The following is a 20,816-nucleotide window of genomic DNA, read 5'->3' on the forward strand; positions in this document are numbered from 1 at the left end:
CTCATGAGGAAAACTGGTAGTGTTAGATCTTTTTCTGGGCAAGGTAAATTTGAATTCAAATATATGTATTTCAAATCTTATTGGTTTGGAACGCCCTTTCGTAAGGGAACACAGGATAAATTTTTAATAAAGACTATGATTTTTGGTGGTTTAAAATTTGTGTACCTTATGAGGCTGCATGTTCAGCTTAAAGATATACTTCAGTTTCTGAAAACCACAGCATATATGGATGGCATATATGGCATCCCAAGTTACAGACCTGTGCGAGGACTTTCTCTGACATGTAAAAGCAGTCCTCTTGCAGAAGACCAGCTGTGACCTCTATGTGACTGACAAGGTGTAGCATGGACAAATGAACATAACTGCCGCTGTGGCGTGTGACCTGGAGCCTCCAGTCCAAACTGGATGAGGGCCCATTTGTTGTCTTCACTAGTCCTGGGACAATCCAACTTCTTCCAACATCAGCTGCTGGGCCACGTCCAAACAATTGGAAAAGTTATGCTTAGACATAGCTATGGGGATAAGGTAAAAGGAATTTAGTTGCTTCTAGCAAGAGTGATTTTTTTCTTCAAAATAAAACAGTTTGCCACAATATAGACATAGTAAAATAGTTCCTTTTACCCAGTCCCAGCTCCACTGTTTTGGAGGCAGTCCTAAGGTACTCTTTGTAATGACTTCTTTTGAGGCTTCTTGATAGCAAAACAGTTTTCAGCCTCTCTGACCTGCTCCGGGCTGAGTCGTGCTCTGCACCATCTGCTTGAGGGTGCAGAGAGACCCTTGTGCTTGCCTCTCTCTTTCTTCCTAAGGCCTGATTCCAAGTTTCTGCAACATTACCCGGAATGAATTTCCCTTTCTCTGTGGAAGTCCCTTTAGCCGTGATCACATGCAGCTAAGCCCCAGCTCTCCTTAACTGGCCAAGGTATTTCTCAACAAAATCAGTAATCATTTGGAAAATTATGAGTATTCATTTTACAGATTTCATACTGTTCTCATTCAAATTAGTGGCAACTCTTTCAGCGAACTGCATGGAGACAGTGCTGGGTTAAATCAAACAACCCCATCACCTCAAAAACAAAACCAGAACAATGTTGTGTGTACAGTAAAAACCTGCAGTTTGACATGCCGGAGGGAAAGACAAGGAGAAAATTTCCAGTAATTTTTTTCAGTTTCCATCAGTTCATTAATTTCTTCCTGTTTGTACTTCAGGTCCTAAACACTTTTTTTTTTTCCTTTTCAGAAAATGTTCAGGAGAAAACTTATTTAACACCTCATGGTATGTTGAGCACAAAGATTATGATGTAAAGATTCATACACAAATCTCCCGGAGAGCTGTCCCATTTTGAAAATTGTTCCCAAGTGTTTTGTGTCTCTTTCTTACTCAAAGATTATACGAGTAGCATTTTAATGTTCCAAAACTTCTTGTCTAGTTCCCTAGGAGGATATGAAAATGAAGCCATGAAAGCTAAGCTGTTTTGTACTTATCACGCACACTCTAATTGTATTTCAGAGCTCTGGGATTTAAACAGGACGTCAGTCTTTCATAGCCCATTTGGATATCTTGGTCTTCATATCATGCTGCTGGATGAGTATCAAGAGCGACTGTTTGTGGGAGGAAGAGACCTCTTGTATTCCCTCAGTTTGGATCGAGTCAGCGACAACTACCGAGAGGTGGAGTAAAAAGCTATATATATTAGTCACTTTGTGTTATAATGTGTAGCACAAACTATCAGAGTTTGCATGACTGGAAATGAGATAACGGAGATTTTGCAGATGTTTTGTGCACAAATTTTAAGGTCCTGCTTATATTTTAAAAAAAACCTACTAATTACCTTATTTTCCCCAGTAATAACCCATAAGGGTCACTCTAGGTGAAGCGGTCTGGAGGACATATAGTTATTTCTCACTGCTTTTCAGCATGTTTACAGATGTTTAGAGCATCTCACACTTCTTTTGTATCTGATTTCTGTATCTCCACTATACTATCAAGACATAATTTCTCCTTGGTATTTGTGGGTGACTTTTCCACAGCAAAAGAGAAAATGTAAAAAAAAAAAAAAAAATTAAAAAAGCATATAAATTATACAGGGTATTCAATAGCAACATAAACCATGCAGCTAATTTTTAGCCTTCTTTAGAAACTGGATTTTGCATTGACTTTGATCCAGAGGTGCTATTACATAGTTTCTGAAAGTGGCATTTGAAGGTTACTCAGTGGTCTGTGGGAGAAAGGTGGTTTAAGTCATAATCCTGCCAGAGAGACTGGTACATCATAGAAATGACAGCTGACTGCCAAACTGGCAATTGAAGTGGAGAGTTTGAGTTGATATGAGTCTTGGCTTCCTTAATCAGTTCTGCCCCAACCGTCTTGACTGTGGATAAACAACATCTTGAAATATTTCAGATTTTTCCTTATCTACTTTTTGAAATTTCCCCAAAGTATTTTGATACGTTTTCATTCATTCTCAAATTAGTAAATGAATGAAAAAGTGAGAGTAAATAAAGCCCCTCTGGAGAAATATGATTTTATTGATTTCCATACTGCACTGAGCACTGATGTTTCAAATTATTTTCTTTCTGCCCCCTTGTTGTAAGTGAATATCACTATTCTCATGTTAACACCTTGCTTATTTCCAAGTGTAATTAGCATGTTCCTCTACTGTGAACAGATATAATATGCTTTATCCTTTTTATAAACTGTTGGGGAAAGGCAATTCTAGATATGGGGAAATGGATATACTCAGGGAGGACATTTGAAAACTTGTCTACATTAAAAAAAAAATAATTTTTTTTAACTCCTCAGAGAACAATGTTACATTCTGAGCTTTGCTCTTCCACAGTGAGATATGAGTTAACTCCTTTTTAATTTGATAAAAATTATTAATATCCTGTGACAAGATATTAGAACTCAGGGATATGAAAACATTTAGGAAGCAGTTGTTTCTATAAAATAAGTTTTTTTCCCCCTCTCTTCTTCCCCCTTTGGCAGTAAATCTGTATGAGGAAAGATGACAAGACAGAACACTTCATGCTTCTGTCCAACCACCATCATCCCATCTGGACATATTCCTGAAGTTTGTTGCTCTCCTTCTTGTTGTTTTTAGATGGAAGATCAGCCATTTACTCTGAAACCATACACACTGTCTTGAGACCTGTGTGCAGAGCATAACAAATTAATGGAAGCTCTTCTTGCCTGCTTGCCTGCTTTTATGATGTGCAAAAGATGAGAACCTGGAATAAATTGAGCTTGACGTAGCATGTTTGGAAACATGACCTCACTGAGACTTAACTCCCTTGAATAAAATGGCATGATCTTTTTCCCTTTTCCCAGTGTTCGCTCATTGCAGATCCCATTCAGTGATAGCTAGGGAAAACTTGATTGTCCCACAGCACTATCTGCAAAAGTGTGGAATGAGACATTTCTGTTATACAAGAGCTTAATTATTCAGGTACATTGGGGGAAGTTCCTGGAGTTGAGAGACTGGTTGATTCATTATTACCAAAGTTCTTCATTAATCTGCCTTTAACTGTTGGTTAGCCTTTGACCTTTTTTTTCAGACTAAAGACTTAATAAATCTCAAACACCAGTTATAACCTAGTGAAAGTATAAGAGTGGACGCAAGTTCCTGGGGTTTATCCTCTGGAAATCAGGACGAGTCACTAGCAGCAAGAGATGTTTCACTAAGTTGGTAGCTTTGGGGCAGATTTGCATAGGTGTTTTTTGTCTTCTGTGTTCTAGAAAATAGTTTATGTGTTTTAATTCATTGCCATCCTTATTTCCACAATTTGGAATATGAATATGATCTCTAAAAACCAAATTAAAACCCATTCCCAATCAGAGATGTATTCCTTCTTCTGTAAAATGATCTAGTAATTCAGTTCTAGCAAGCGTTTTAGAAGACCCCCAAAGAAAAACAGCAAAATGCTTAGTGGACGTGAAATGCCTTTGCATTGAGACCTGCCATTGAGGCTGCCAAAGTAAACCAGCATTTCCAAAAACACTCAACTTGTGATGCATATGAGGTATGCATCCTATAAATCTGGATTTAATAGACTACATTTTTCCTTAAGGTTCAATTTTCTTCAGCTTTCAAATACAAAGCAGCACTCTGAGGCCTCATCTGGAGTATTTTGTCCAGTTCTGGGCTCCCCAGTTCAAGAGAGACAGGGAACTCTTGGAGAGCATCCAACGGAGGGCTACAAGGATGATTAAGGGACTGGAACATCTCTCGTATGAGGGAAGGCTGAGAGACCTGGAGCTGTTTTGTCTGGAGAAGAGAAGGCTGAGAGGGGACCTCATAAACATCTATAAATATCTGGAGGGTGGCTGTCAGGAGAATGGAGCCAGTCTCTTTTCAGTAGTGCCCAGTGACAGGACGAGGGACAATGGGCACAAACTGCAGCACAGGAAGTTCCACCTTAACATGAGGAAAAACTTCTTTACTGTGAGGGTGGCGGGGCACTGGCACAGGCTGCCCAGAGAGATTGTGGAGTCTCCTTCTCTGGAGACCTTCAAAACCCGACTGGATGTGTTCCTGTGCAACCTGCCCTAGGTGATCCTGCCTTGGCAGGGGGGTTGGACCAGATGATCTTCAGAGGTCCTTCCAACCTCTACCATTCCATGATTCTGTGATTCTGTAATTCTGTGATTCTGTCATTCCGTGAAGGGTAAATTAATGCCTTTTTCATGTAGGCTATTATCTGTTTGTGTATATGTCTACCAACATTATTCTAAGCATATTTTTTCCTAAGCATTTTCCTGACCACTTTTCAAATACAGTAAAGAAAAGATACATACAAAATGGGAAAAATCTTCCAGGGAAGGAAACTACTGTCATTCTTGTACTGGTTGAGGAATCCAGAGATTCGGGTTGAGCTCTCAACTGTGGCATAGACTTTCCATGCCATCTTGGACAGATTCTCACTTCTTCATTGGTCAAATGTTATTTCCTTTGCCTACTTTGCATTTTTTGTACCCTTTGTATCTCTCATTTCATAAATACACACAAAAACTGTCTTGCTTATAATATTTAACTTATATTACCATAAGTTTTCCAAACAAAGTTACTCACATGCTTTGGTTTCTGTATGAAGAATGCCCTAACACTAACAGCAAGAATGAGGGAGATTATAAAATGTGGATATCAATATTTACAGAGAATTAAAGCCATACAAGTACTCGGAACCTTGTGTAAAGCCAAAGCTTTGGAAGTACCCTCCATGTGACCTTTGCTTTAGCTAAGATCTCATTCCCTTTGACACCACCTTTGGAATAAAAATTTACACATATTTGGGATTTGATCCAAAGTCTTTAAGGCTTGTAATGATCTAACACACTGATAGAGAACTAACTTTGATATCTGGTGCCAAACATATTTTTAAAAGTATTTCAGTTCACTGTAATTGGTGCCAGAGTAGATCTTTGACAGCAAACTTGAACCAATGCCAGTAGTTCACCACCACTGATCTAACAGCTCATAGAGAAGGATGACCTTTGGTTCTACTTTTCATCTCTTGTTGGAGTGAAAATAAACTGTACTTCCTATTTGCCCATAAACTCCTTACAGGTAGTCCTTCTTCTTAGCTTCTTCTTCAAAGAGCTCCTGAAGGTCTTTCTCTCAAGAGAAGCCTTCCTGCTTCTGTAAACAGGCTTGTGCAGGCAGATTTCAATGTGCTGTTTCTGATCTAGTATGAGATAGCTCCAGATTAGGATTTATATCTCTTATAATAAACTATAGAACCCTCATAATATATCCTGCCCCTAGGGAAGCTAGCTGTATTTCCACTCCAGAGCTGGCTGAACACAGGTCTGCAAGAACAGGGCCTGCTTATGCCTCTTTTGGAAACCATGTAGGTTTGTGCATACATTCAAACTGAAATAAGAAGCACAATATTTAACCGTGAGTTTGATTATCCATTGGAACTACCTCCCAAGAGGCAAGATGGCTATGTAGTTGTTGATACATATATATATATATATTTAATATCCAGTCATAACCTGATATTTTTGCAGAATTTGTGCTTCAGCCAAACACAAGTTATGTGTTAATTAAGCACTATTTATTGACTTAAACCAGGGGTGGGATAGTTGAATTGCTTAATTGCTCTGTCATACACTAGAGTTCAAACTAGCTCACACGGTAGTCCATTTTGGCCTAAAGTGCTGTAAAGTTTACATAATTTCTTGAAATTAGTTTTCATTAGACATGCCGTCCTGTTTTTTGAGACTAGTGACTGAATAGAGAAGCTGTTTGGAGACACTAATTAGCATTCCATCTCCAATTAAAGTTTTTCCCCATCTGAATTTGCTCAGAAGCTGTTGTCTGTACTGCCTTATAATTCCATTTTTTCCCATGAAGAATACATTTAAAAGTAGCTTTTCCCTGTCTTTTAAATACAGTGCTAAAATTACATTATCCAGGTCTCAAGGATGATAATATTATGGTGCAAGATGAGAAAACATCACTAAACAGGCAAGTTAAAAATTTACTTCACAGTAATCTGTGGGGATGAAAAGTTTTGAAAAATTATGTCCAAGACAATAATTATGTCAAGCACGCAGCCCAGTGAAATGTATGTTAGTGTGATGTTATTTCAGTCTAGATGAACAGGAAAATTTCCCAACAATAGTTATTGACAGCTTGCCAAAAGATTGTAATCCTGGCAAAGAATCAGTTCAAAGTTAAAGCTGGCAGTTGTTGTAGTTTCAAAGCATAAACATCAAGAAAAATTATACATGGCAGTTTAAAGACTACCATTACAGTTGATTAATATCTGGATTTCTATGCAGTGCAAACACATCCTATCCTACGCTAGTTAAGCAAACAGCAATAATTACATAAATCTAATTAAGTACAGTAAGAACATCTTAGTAAAGTATTACTGCATTGAGCCACTTACTATAGATTACTTTGCTAATGATCAGAACAGACCCAACAGCTCTTCTCAGATGTTTTACTGACCTAAGAAATCTTCATGAAGATTTCAAGATTAAAAAGAATAAAATATGTTTTTTACTTTTTGCAGAGTATTTTTTTACTATACACATTTTTTACTACTCTGCTTAGACCCAAGTTGCATGTAAAATCAAATTTTGAAATTTGTTATGGTAGCAAAATCTGATAAACAGAAGTTTTCTTAGTCTCTAGTCTAAAATAATCTTGAAGGGATTAAAAACAATGCTCATTTATGTTAAGGCTCATAAGCCTCGAAAGAGTTGAGTCTTAAATAATAATTTCTGGATAAATAAAGCTTCTTCAGGAGGCTCATATGTACTTCAGGCAACTGACATGGGCTTGCCTTAGAGGTAGATAATTTGCTACTAACATCTAAGATAGATTCCTATACATTTTCTGCACAACCTGTGGAAAACTTACAGAGATGTCCGTCTGTCTAATTCCTCTGTTAGGCATCTTTTGCTAAGATAAGCCATTACAAGCATCCCAATAGGAAACACATATGGTTGAACCAACACAGAACCAGGGCTTCGTTTGGAGAAGGTTTTGTGCAGTAGTCACTTAGGAAAGCACATACCTAGCAGCAGTGGTAGTTACAGGGAGAGAGGGTAGCTCCTGTTACATATTAGCGTTTTGATTAGGGTGACTCACCCAGGAAGCAAAGCCCTCCATCTCTGCAAGAGATTTGTGCACACATCACCTGCTTCTCATTAGATCATGGAACAGACCCTCCTGGAAGATATGTCAGAACACATGGAAGACAGAGAGGTGATTAGAAACAGCCAACAAGGCTTTGCCAAGGACAAATCATGCCTGACTAACCTAGTGGCCTTGTACAATGGAGTGACTGCATCATCTGACAAAAGCCAGACAAGAACAGATTTTGTCTAGCTATTCTGTAGCTAGACAAAGGAATAGCTACAGATGTCACCTACCTAGTCTTCTGTAAGGCCTACGATTCTTACCTGTAACTGGAGAGCTATGGATTTTAATGGATGTACTACTAGATGGATAAGGAATTGGCTAGATGGCTATGTCCAAAGAGGTTGGACATTGGACATTGTCAATGTCTAATGGCTCAATATCCAAGTGGAAACTAGGGTCCAGAGGAGGGGCATGAAAATGACCGGAGGGCTGGAACACCTTTCCTATGAAGAAAGACCGAGAGACTTGAGGTTGTCTAACCTGCAGAAGAGAAGGCTCTAGGGAAACCTTATTGAGGCATTTCAATATAAAAAGGGGGGTTATAAGAAAGACAGAGACTTTTTGCTAGGGCCTGTAGTGGCAGGGAAAGAGATAAAGGCTTTAAACTGAAAGAGAGTAGATTTTTTTACAATGAGGGTGGTGGGACACTGAAATAGCTTGCCCAGAGAAGTTATGGCTGCCCCATCATTGAAGTGTTCAAGGTGAGGTTGGATGGGCCTTTGAGCAACTTGGTCTAGTGAAAGATTTCCCTGTCTATGGCAGGGTGTTGGATTAGATGATTTTTAAAGGTCTCTTCCAACGCAAACCATTCTATGATTGATTCTATGATTCTGTGCTCAGAGCTAAATTCTTGTTGCTTACACTGCAGCTGCTTTTCAACATTCCAGATAAAGCAGGAGCACTGGGTTACCTCTTTGGCTTTTTTCTCCTAATTTTGTGCATGCATTTAATTCAGTATGTCTCAAGTGGAAAATGTGTATATAAAATGTTTTCAGTAGAACTGGGACTAAAATACAAAATAATTACCTACAGACACTGTACATAATATTAGGTTACAGAGTCAAGTGTTTCATTCCTTCTGTGGTTTTTCTGGTCCTAACAGCCACCTATACCTGACATGGGCAAAAGCCCCCATTTTAGCCTGCTAGTTGGAACATTTCTTTGGGAAGTGGAAGCTGTGACTTCAAACTTTTAGGCTTAAGAGATCCTAGAATTCATATCTCCTGACTTAGGCACTTTGGTTGCCTATTCAGTCCTTGACAGTGAGTAAAGTAAACAACTGTGGACCCTGAGTTTTGCACTGAGTGAACCAGGAATGGTGTGATCAGAGTGACTGGATGAGTGCTCTCATGGGAGTTCAGCAGAGTTCAGATACCTCCCCAGATAACACAGCAACAATACAGAGCCTAGGTGAGAGTTACTTCTGATCATACATAAATGACTATAAGATCATCTGACTGAATACAAATGTTCTGATTAATTTTAGGTACTTTGCAAGATTTAGATGTTGTCTGGACATCGGTGGTCTGATTTGGGCACTGAGACCTGAACACTGACAGGCTGCTGAAGTTGGCGAGAATAACATATAGCTTTAAGCACTAGGCCTCCAGGATTTATAATTTATCCCCATTTTTCTTGCAATTTACTTTTCTTATAATTTATCCCCAGATTTTCTTGAGTTAGAATTATTTCAAGAAAACTAAGATATTAAAATTACAAAAAATGAAGAAAAACAAGCCTAGCAGAAGAAGGACTTAATTTTAAAATGTTTTGCAGATAGTATAATAATTTGTGATTGGACTATTGACAAAAATGTCTTAATGATGATATTCATGTTTTGATACTTATTTGATTTCAGCCAAGCCTGATTTCACTGAAGTGAACATGTTTTTGTTTTCACTTTTAAAAGTTCTAAGAAATGAAGTAATCATTCCAGTCTGCTCAGTCATTGTTTAACATTGTTTTCATCCAAACAAATCATGCATCTGGAATGAAACATAGATTTTATACAGTAGGTAACTGAAAAAATTCTCACGTGTAATTTGACTTCACTTCTAGTAATTGACTGTGAAGAGCTGATCCTACTCCCATGAGGTTAATTGCTGACCCTCATTAACTTCACTGTAAACTATTTTCTCTCCTAAGAGTCACTTAAAGCAGGAAATCAGTAGTTCAGAATGAATATTTTATGTTGAAAGTCACTGACAATTTAGCAGAAGCATTTGTACTGAATTTATATAAAATGTTCTGTACATTAACTTCCTTTAAGTTCTGTTGGCTAGTATTAAGTTTGCTGAGTTACCCTAAGTAAAACAGTTGTTTCAACAAAAATATTTCTTACTTTATTGTAAACTTTTATAGATATTTAAAAATATAACTAGAATATTTTACTTGAAAAATTTTCAAAAAGTAACAGAAACTTGATTAAACTTTATAACATACAATTAAAAGTGTATATACAGTATGATAAGTATAAAGACAAGTACAAAGTCCTGCACCTGGGACAACGTAACCAAAGTACCCAGTACAGACGAGGATCTGTGTGGCTGGGGAGCAGCCTTGTTGAAAGGGACCTGGAGGTCCTGGTGGACAACAAGGTGAACATGAGTCAGCAGTGCACTGCTGCAGCGAGGAAGGCAAATTGGATCCTGGGCTGCATCCACAGGGGCATTACTAGCAGAGATAGAGACATGATCATCTCACTCTAGTCACTGCTTGTCAGGCCACACCTGGAGTACTGTGTCCCATTCTGGTCCCCACAATTCAAGAAAGATGTGAACAAACTGGAAAGGGTCCAAAGGAGGACCACAAAGATGATCAAAGGGCTGAAGAAGCTGCCCTACAAGGGAAAACTGAAGGACTTAGGTCTTTTCTCCCTGAAGAGGAGAAGGCTCAGGGGAAACTCATTACAGTATTCAAGTACTTAAAGGGCAGCTACAAAGAGGACAAAGGATCTCTCTTCATAAGGTTGGACCAGATGATCTCTTGAGGTCCCTTCCAACCTGGGCTGTTCTATGATTCTATAATTCTGTTCTATGAATCTTTCACAGGAAAAGTAGTGGAAAAGTTGGCTTGATATGATGAGGCTGACAGTTGAATGATTTTTTATGTTTGGGTTTCTTTCCCTCAGATCCATTGGCCTAGTACACCTCTGCAGGCAGAAGAATGCATAATTAAAGGAAGAGATGCTGTAAGTATCATTAATTACAAATCAAATACACTTTAATTACACCAGTGGTTGGTCCAAAACAAGGATTCAGGCATCCCTAAACTTCAGAGAGATCAAAGCACAGATATAATTCTAAGTGTTGCAGCTTAAAAATGAGTAACAGTGAACACACTGAATTATTAGTTTAATTGCTTTTCAAGCCATAAATGGGCAAGGAACACTTTTGATCATCTGAACTTTCTCCTAATTCTTTTTTCTGGTGATATCAAAAAACATGCCTTAATAATTCTCCTTTACCATTTCTGTTTCCCTTTCTTTTCCTACACATAGGATACCTCCTCCATTAAATTTTTTCATGTTCTAATTTATCTTTAAAATTCACATTCTCTAGAATAATTTCAAAAAAACACTTAAATTGTTAGCAATTATAAAATATGCTCTAAAATGTTTTACCCTATAGGTTTTATGGTATATTAATAAAAATATTCAGTTTTAATGAGCCCCAAAACTGTTTTGTTCTTGTGATCCAGCGCTTTGGCTGTAATTGGTTCCTGGGGAAAGACCTGAAAGCTCACTGACATACAGCAGCTGATATCATTGACACCACAGATGAAAGTTCTTCTGGATGGGAGCTCTCTAATTTTGCAGTGCACCAAGCTCATTATCTGCACCTCATAAACACACAGCAAGTACGACACCTAATAAATCCCCCAGCTGAGAGAGCTCACACTGTACCGAAGGATTTGAAAATGATGATAGTTTTATAGCAACAGTGACAGGAACGTAGGACATATAAGGGCACATGCACAGTTTTCCCACACAAACACAGCAAACAGGCAGCCTTGATGATAACCACAACAAATTCCCAGTGAAGATTAGGAAGCTATAAAGATTCCTGTTGCGGTACAAGCATGAGAACTGTCCACATCAAGGGAATCAGTGAACCAGATTAGAAAATAACAGTAATAAAAACTCCAACTCGATACTTGACTCTTTACATTCACCTGGCCTAGAACTGATCCTTTTTGAAGTATCTTAAAAGTTCATTATATTTTTCTGGATGCTTTTGTACCCTTGAGAATGGGTGTGGTTGGCTTTGGGTGAAAATGGTGGTTTTCTACATTATCCAAACTTGGTGGTTATATTAAATGAATCCAAACCTCAAATTCTCTGAACTTTATTTAATACTACCTCTCAGAATAGGTTATTACAGTTAAAGCTGCGTCATCTTTCCTTTACTACATGATGGGATTTATTTTCTGCCTCTTTGACAATATTCTTTGTGTTAAATAAATATAGAAATAGGTACTGTTTTTCCAATGTAACGTAAAGGTATCCCCCTCAGACTCATGAGATTCCCTAATACTCAAAATCTTTTTCAATCCAGTCTGTTATTTTAAGTCTTCAAATTTACATTGTAATGAATGGAATAATTTTAAAAAAATAATGTGTTTCCCACATCTCCCTGTACTATGAAAGCCATGTGTCTCTATTTTTTAAAAGAAAATCACAGATTTTTTAAATAAACACAATACTCCATAACTGGAGGCTTTAAGAAAAGCTGCTAAAATTGTAAAAGCTGGAAATATTGTAATACCAAAGAATATCCTCATCCTCACATGAGACCTAATTATGTGTGGGACTTTGTGAACGAGTAAGACCAATTAATTCCAGGGAAACCTTATAATGAATGATAATTCATTATAATCAAACCTTATAATGAATGAAAACCTTTCATTATCATTCTTGGTATTCAGTAAGATAAATTGCTCAACCTGAAAGGAATCTAAATCTAAATAATCTAATTCAGTAAGATAAATTGCTCAACCTGAAAGGAATCTAAATTTGAATCAAAAACTTTCCTATTACTTTTCTTTCCACCTTCATTTTTTGTACCTGTAAACCAATATTGGCTTAATGGCATTATGTCTTAAAATTAACCCTTTGCTGTTTCTAATGTTATTTTTCGCTCTGCAAAGTCTCAGAAAAAAGTTACTCATCAGTGTTCTTTTAAATCTTTTTGCTTATTTCCATACTGTTTCCTTCTTTATTTTCCTCTGCAAAAGAACTGTTACTCAGTGCATAATTAATATTTAATAGAACTGAAAATGTTGTAGTAAGTACCTCAGTGTTGAGGTACTTCATGTGTTCTCTGCTACCTCTTTCAGTGTAACAGAACAGGCCACTTTTACAAGCACTTACGCCCTTTAAAAGTTACCAGTTCATCTTGTAGCAGTAAAATTGCAAGTATTGTAGTCATAAAGACAGCTTCAGAGAGCTTGTATCAGACTCAATAGGGCAGTTAGAAAAGCCTTGTCTTAACAGCATGTGCATCATCTTAAATTCTGGCCACACTTTTCTGATCTGGATCAAGCCAAGGAAAAAATCCTTGTGCTCTCATCTAGTGTGCCAGGAAAGACACCTACTGGCCTGTGGTGTGAGAGCTTTTGATCTTTTCAATTATTTTATCAGAATTGGAAATAATTCAAACATAAAAATCAAATTCTGCAGTGATGACTAACAACTCCTTCACACTGGGAAGTTTCAGATGAATAAAATTCCACAGATCTAATAATATCTCTACAGACCCTCCTAAAGAAAACCACAACACTTAATTAATATAGTAGGAGGAAAACTTATTTTAATGTCCCCTTGGCTGATGCATCTCTTTCTTGTTATGTGTGCATGATATTATTAGTGGGGTCAACAGCAATGCCTAGTTGCCTGACACTTCCCAAAATAGCACCTTTTTTCATTTGTTTATACATGATAAATTTATCCATTTAGAATGACTTTTTTCTATATTTGGTATCTGCCTCATCCTGCTTTTTCTGCAGAAAATTCCAGGCATTTCTATGAAGGTGCACGAGAAAAAATGTGTAATTTTTGCCCACTTAAAAAAAATCCTAAAATATCTCTACTTCAATGGGACAAAGATCAAGAGCTGCAGATATATGTGGATAAAAAAAGAAACCATGGAGTAAAGACCAGACCACCACTGAGAGAGAACAGAAGGGATAAGTCAGGAAGGTCATACTTAGAGGGGAGGGAGAATGAGGAATATCATCATTTATTTAAATATTATTTAAATATAATATTTAAAAATGGCAAAACGTCATAAAATTCCTGTGTATTACCATTCAGCTACCACCAGTCAGCAAATGTTTCTGAAATTCACATACAAAATGGGCATCTCTGTCTTTGAGCACTGATCCATGCGTAGAGGATCACATCCCACTAATCTCAACTCATTCTTCTCTCAATTTCCTTAACAATTCAAATAGCAGATTTTTTTCAGTGGGTCTAAAAAATTTTGTCCAGATGAGAGACAATGTGGATACCATGTGAAGGAAGACTTTTCATGCAGGTTTTTTAGTTTACTTTTTAAAAAAGTAACAAATTAGACAAAATTACAAAAGTAATATATTGCACGTTTTATTTGACCTTTGCATATACATAATATTTAACTACACAATAGGTTACCTGCCTGTGTATGTTACCTGCTTCTTTCAATTAGCATGTTATATCTTAGAATCATAGAATTATAGAATAGTTTCAGTTGGAAAGGGATCTTTAAAGGTCATCTAGTCTAACCTCCCTTCAACTAGATCAGGTTGCTCAGAGCCCCGTCCAATCTGACCTGGAATGTTTCCAGGCATGGGGCATCTACCACCTCTCTGGGTAACCTGGGCCAGGGTTTCACCACCCTCATTGGGAAAAATTTCTTCCTTAGATCTAGTCTAAATCTGCTCTATTTTAGTTTAAAACCATTACCCCTTGTCGTGTCGCAACAGGCCCTGATAAAAAGTCTGTCCCCATCCTTCTCATAAGCCCCCTTTAAGTCCTGGCAGGCTGCAATAAGGTGTCCCCAGAGCCTTCTCTTCTCCAGGCTGGACAACCCCAATTCTCTCAGCCTGTCCTCACAGCAGAGTTGTTCCAGCCCTCGGAGCATTTTTATGTCCTCCTCTGGCCCTGCTCCAACAGGTCCATGTCTTTCCTGTGCTGAGGGCTCCAGAGCTGGATGCAGTACTCCAGGTGGGGTCTCATCAGAGCAAAGTAGAGGGGTAGTGTCATCTCCCTCAACCTGCTGGCCATGCTGCTTTTGATGCACCACAGGAGACAATTGTCCTTCTGGGCTGCGAGCGTACATTGCTGGCTCATGTCCAGTTGTTCATCCACCAGTACCCCCAAGTCCTTCTCGGCAGGGCTGCTCTCAATCCCTTCATCCCCCAGCCTGTGCTGATACTGGGGGTTGCCCTGACCCAAGTGCAGGACCTTGTACTTGGCGTTGTTGTACCCCATGAGGTTCACACAGGCCCATTCCTCAAGCTTGTCCAGGTCCCTCTGGATGGCATCCTGTCCCTCAGGCATGTCAACCCCACCACTCAGCTTGGTGTCATCTGCAAACTTGCTGAAGGCGCACTTGATCCCACTGTCTGTGTAATTGGTGAAGGTATTAACGGTACTGGTCCTAGTACGGACCCCTACGGGACACCACTCATCACTGGTCTCCATCTGGACATTGAGCCATTGACCACTGAACCACCTATCAGATCCATATCTCTCCAATTTAGAGAGAAGGACGTTCTGGAGGACCATGTCAAAGGCCTTACACAAATCCAGATAGATGACATTGGTAGCTCTTCCCTTGTCCACTGATGTGGTCACTCCAATCATAGGAGGCCACTAGTTTGGTCAGGCAGGACTTGCCCTTGGTGAAATTATGGTGCCTGTTTCAAATCACCTCCCTGTCCTCCACGTACCTTCAAGGTGAATGGTTAAGGAGAATCATGTAGCAAAGGAGAGTGTTCTTTAATATCTTTATTTATTTGTTGGAGCAGTTGGAAGACTTACACTGCATGGCACAAGGGTTTGAAGAAAAAAGAAAGATTGTTTCTTAGTTTTGAACCCAATGTGCATTTGCAAGAGCTGAACTCTGCCCACGGCCCTGCCACAGACACTCATCCTCTGTGACATTAAGTTCTTGCAGATGGTCAGTAAGACCCAGGACTGTTCTCATATAAATATAGCAGTCTGAAGCCTAAAGTAATCATCAGTGAAGGACAGCAAATGTTCTTTTGAACATCTGAAATTCCTCCACTTTGTTTTACATATTCATTTTGGTATAGAATTAATTGCCTTTTGGAGATGTCTGGCCTTCTTTGTTGACTATTGAAAAAGCCTGAGAGAATAACATAAACTACATGTCTAAACCTTAGAATAGCGAAAGTTAGCTAAGATTAATCCCATTATAATTGTTTCCTTAAACTTGGTGTCAGTGTCTTAAAACCCAGGGTCTGAGTTGCAGAAATGTTGAGCAATGAGTGGAAAAGAACAGAAATTTTGCTCCAAACATAGAATTTATTTTAAAATGTTAAATACTCTGTAAAACCAAGTCCCAGGAGTCCCAAAATCAGTGGATACTTTTATCTCTGTGTCTCCATTTCTAATATAGCACAGAAAGGATAATGACCCCACATCTCAAAGGGATGTTTGAAAAAATTTTAATTGTAATATTTATGAATCTGCAAATACAATAATGAGTCCCAGAGTATTGTCCTGGGGGAAACGAATAATTTCTTACTGAAAGGGGGGTTTTAACAGTGGGAACAGATAAATCATGAGGCTATAAAATTAAAAAAAAAATTGATTAGCAATTAATTACACAAGGAATTAATGGTGCAGTGGTCTTACAGAAAAAATGTAAGAAAAAAGTGTTATTTTTCTTGAGATAAATTTTATTTAACTTGAGAGAGAAGCCATTTGCTGACTATTCACATCTCATGCTCCGAATCTAATGTCTAGTCCATCTAATAATACTCAGTAAAAAAAAAAAAAATTAGATCTACAGAATATCTCTGAGATTAAAGGAACATAGAACTGTGTTTTATAACTTAATAACTCTAACTGGTTAAGCACCTAAGATGAGTTGTGATAAATCAGTGCTCTAAACTTTTTTTCATGTCAAAATTGTCCATCCACTAATTTGGTGGCACTGGGGTACTAGCATGAAGTGGGAGAAATAAGATTTTATATTTAACAGAATAAAAAGTTTCAATATGCAGAATATCACCTAAGGGCATTTGAGATATTAAAAAAAAGTCTTTTAAAAAAAGCTAATATTTTCCTATGTTTATTTTCTATGTAAACTAGGATGAATGTGCAAATTACATCCGTGTCCTTCACCGATACAACAGAACACATCTTCTAGCTTGTGGAACAGGAGCTTTTGATCCACTCTGTACTTTTATTAGAGCTGGACATCCATCAGAGGTAAGAAATTTGTTTTACAGTAGTGACTCTTCTGGTCTGGATTCCAGCAAAGCCTCTATGGTTAAAAATAAATATTTAAAATCAAGTTCTCGGCGTTCTCACACAAACTATACAAGAGATATTTCCATTGATGAAATGTAATGCTGGTGTAAAATTCATGAAATGTAAAATGCTGGTCTAGTTCATGACTAGAGGAACTCACTAACTATTGAAACTACATTTTGGAGAATTATGCAAAGAACTCAAAGTCATTTTCATCTTAGATTTTTTTTACTAGATAAGCTGATACAGCAATTCTTACCAAATTTATTAAATATTTGGGGGGTTTTAGCTAAATCTGCATTTTTTAATGAAATTATACACCATATAAAAAACATATTACTTTGACGGGAGACAGAATACTGTAATAATTTTTTGTTAAATTCAGCTTCTTCGCGTTGATCATATCCAGCAAGTGTGTGTTAGCTCCTTAATTACACAACGTAGCTGAGTGAAACTACTTCAGAGACGGTCATTAAATGCAGTATATAATTGATTTTGTCAATGTATTTCTTATGCAAAAAGAGAAATTGCCTGGATTTTTCAGAAATTTGTATCCCTTCTGTCTCATTCATATTAGATCAGAGTTAAAGAATCAGCTAAGTTACCAAGCTCTCATTTTAAGTTAGTGTTTAAGCCTCCTTAGGCATTCAACAAAATCCTGATTATATGCAACCTATGTGTTGCTACATGGAGAATGCGGACTGGTTGATCCTGCTTATATTCTGCTTTCTTGCATCCTTGTTTCATCACACTCCCATTGGCAGTCTAAAAAATATATGGAGTTTATTAATATATTTTGAAATACTTGACATAAAAAAGCCTTCTAGAAGGGATGAATTTCTACAGCTGTTACCAGATTGAATCTGTGGACAAGTTATAATTTACATTACTAGGTTTGGACCTTGGAAGTCTAGACTTAGTGAAAATTTGACACTCAAAGTTATTCCTTATCATATACTTTGTAATGCTGAAGAAATAATTTATTCAATTATATGGTAAAAAAGCTGGTAAGGGACCCCACTGAGCTGCCGTGCAGCCAGAGGAGGATTTCACTAGGAAGCTAGAGGTACACATATGATGACCACTTCAGGAATCTGACCAGGGATTCTTGATCATGCACTTTGTGAGGTGGGACTTAATAGATGGAGAACATGTGTAGCCCAAAGGTAAGATTGTTTTTTACTGGCAAATGTCAGGAAGAGACAATGATCTTGCTTAGTTGGTTCATGTTTAGTGATGTCTCCTGGTAAAGCTGAGCACTTGTTACGGAGCTGGTGTTAAAGCACCATCCAAGAGACTTCTTGCTTCCACCTATGTCCAGGAGTGGGATTTTCAAGCTGATTGCAATTATATGATTCTGCGTTGGAAGCAGGTTAAAAATTGTGGATATTATTTATAAAATAATACAGAGTGAACCATAAAGACCAACCTTACTGATGACCATGAGGAAAAGTAAAACTTCAAAATAGATAAAGTGACAAGTGCTTTCCTTTCCATTTCCAGATATTTCAGAACATTTGCCAAAAACTTTAAGCTTGTGTGTGTATATATATACAGAAAAGAAAATATGAAAGAGTTGCGTTTCATGTTTTATGCAGCTGAACCTCCATAAATTGGAAAAACTCTCTTTTTACTAGAAAACTAAAGCTAAATTTTGAATTATGTTTGATTTTTTTCTCAGTTATTCCACATGAGAATTACCCAGTTTATCAATTCATAAATAATATATTTTCCCTAATTCTTTCTCTCACAAATTTCAGCTTAAGGTCTCCAAACCAATCTGGTTTTATTCTGTCTCTTACGTCACTTTAATTGTTGTACTGCACATTTCACTGACAGTTACAATCCAGACTTGTCCCATACCTACAGTATTGTTTATTGGTCTATTGGTCAGAACAGCAGGAAAACAGAGGACAGCTTCTAGAGCTGATTTAAAATAAACACTTGACTTGAATAAATATTAGTTACAGATATAGAGTTTTTAAAGTGTACTTATATATAAATTATTTACATCAGTAAAAAAGATTCAAATAAGCTAATAAACTTTTCTGAGAAACAATCTCCAAGGGTCCAATCCATGTTGTGCACCTCCAACTGCTGTTAAAATCAGAAGCATCTCAAAAGTTAAGACCCCCGCACAGCACTTACATCTGAAGTTATCTGAATTGCAGAAACACACTGTCTTCTAAAACTGAGGACGGAACTAAATAATAAACAATTTTAAAATAAGGCAACTTTGCATGTCCTCTTTGCTCCTCTCATGAACCTCCTGTCAGGCTTCCTAGTACAGTTTAAAGGAAGCAATCTCTGTATATTTAGGAACACTATTTAAGAAAGCATAAGCAACAGGCTAATAAAAATAGAAACCAAACAAACAAAAAATGAGAAACAAGACTCCTATATAAGAATGTGTGGCCCATGATGCTCCCCTTATGTATCACTGTCCTTCCTTCCCTTCCTTTTGTTTATTATTCTCCCTTGTTAAGCTGAGGTTACAAAATTTTACCCACACTGAAGTCATGGGAAAATTACCATTTTTCTGTTTGTGTAGACCAACAGGAAATATATTTGCTACACTAATAAGTGGCTATATTAGTTTCTATTATCTGAAAACCTGACTCTCGGGATTAAAAAAGACAGGTGCTATGTGTGTGGTAGGTTAAAAATAACACATGGTATGTGATTGAGTGGGCAAATTGTAATCTTGCTTTCTTTGACCGATAGGGATGTTGTGTAACTGCAAGAAGTGAAGGGACAAGATCCTTCCTCTGAAAACTGCAGTTCAGTCTCTGCTGGTGTCTCTGTTTGGTCAGAGTATCCCAGTCCAATGACTTCCGATTGTCTCCCCATTTCTTCCACCTCAACTCTCTTGCCTCTTTCTCACTGTCTGACTATGATGAAAAGGAGAGTAACAAATGAAGCAGTCTTAAAAATATAATGATACTATTTCATTCTGAAACAGGAACCCACACATCTTTCTTCAAAAACTAGTAAAATTCAGACTTTTTATTTGAAGGATAAACACTGGTTTAAATATGCAGTTATATGCCGTTAAATGCAGTTCATAATATGCAGCTAGCTGAAAGGAACATGTTTTAGATATTGTTGGCATTTCTTATTAAATATATTGAACTTCAATATAAGTAAAATCTAACTAAGTAACACAAGCTGTATATTGGGCTTTTTATACATTTGAACAATGACGCTTTGGCAGGCATGTTGAGGTCTAAAGGGTGGCAGGTAAAAAGGGAGCCCTTATAGAAGATTCTATGTGTCTAGATACCTAGCTAAACACAGCATATGAAGTTAGATTCACTCTTCCATACAGAACTATGAATCAGCAGTATCAACATAGAGGAAATATTTGCTCTGGGGTCAGGGACTTTAGCCATAATTTTCAGTAGTGCTTCCTGAGTTGATAGCAAAGGGAAGATGTGACCCTCAGTAAAAACCGCAGGGTTCTTAAATGACAAACTGTATATAAATACAAATTAGAGATGAAGGCAATTAAGAACATGATAGAATAGCAGGACTATATTTTCTATAACTTTTCCTCTTGCAATTTACTGAGCAGGCAAAAGAGGAACAGTCTGGTGGAACAAAATATCTATCTGAGGCTCTTGTTCTTGCTGTGTACTAGTCCCATGTTGCAGGAAAATTATTTTGTTGTTGGC

The 20,816-nt window shown here is 37.5% G+C and overlaps 1 protein-coding gene across 1 annotated transcript in view; it reads left to right on the forward strand.

The window, feature by feature from the left end:
• Positions 1-1,557: 1,557 nt before the first annotated feature.
• Positions 1,558-20,816, forward strand: part of SEMA3E (semaphorin 3E) — a gene marked incomplete at its 3' end in the record, with an annotated part of 71,803 nt that continues 52,544 nt past the window's right edge. The window contains 3 exon segments of the mRNA XM_082003215.1: positions 1,558-1,668; positions 10,789-10,848; positions 16,981-17,100. Of these exon segments, the coding sequence (XP_081859341.1) occupies positions 1,573-1,668; positions 10,789-10,848; positions 16,981-17,100 (276 nt within the window). The 5' untranslated portion in view covers positions 1,558-1,572.

The sequence above is a fragment of the Phaethon aethereus genome, assembly GCF_964289735.1.
Source record: "Phaethon aethereus genome assembly, chromosome: 1".
NCBI lineage: Eukaryota > Metazoa > Chordata > Aves > Phaethontiformes > Phaethontidae > Phaethon > Phaethon aethereus.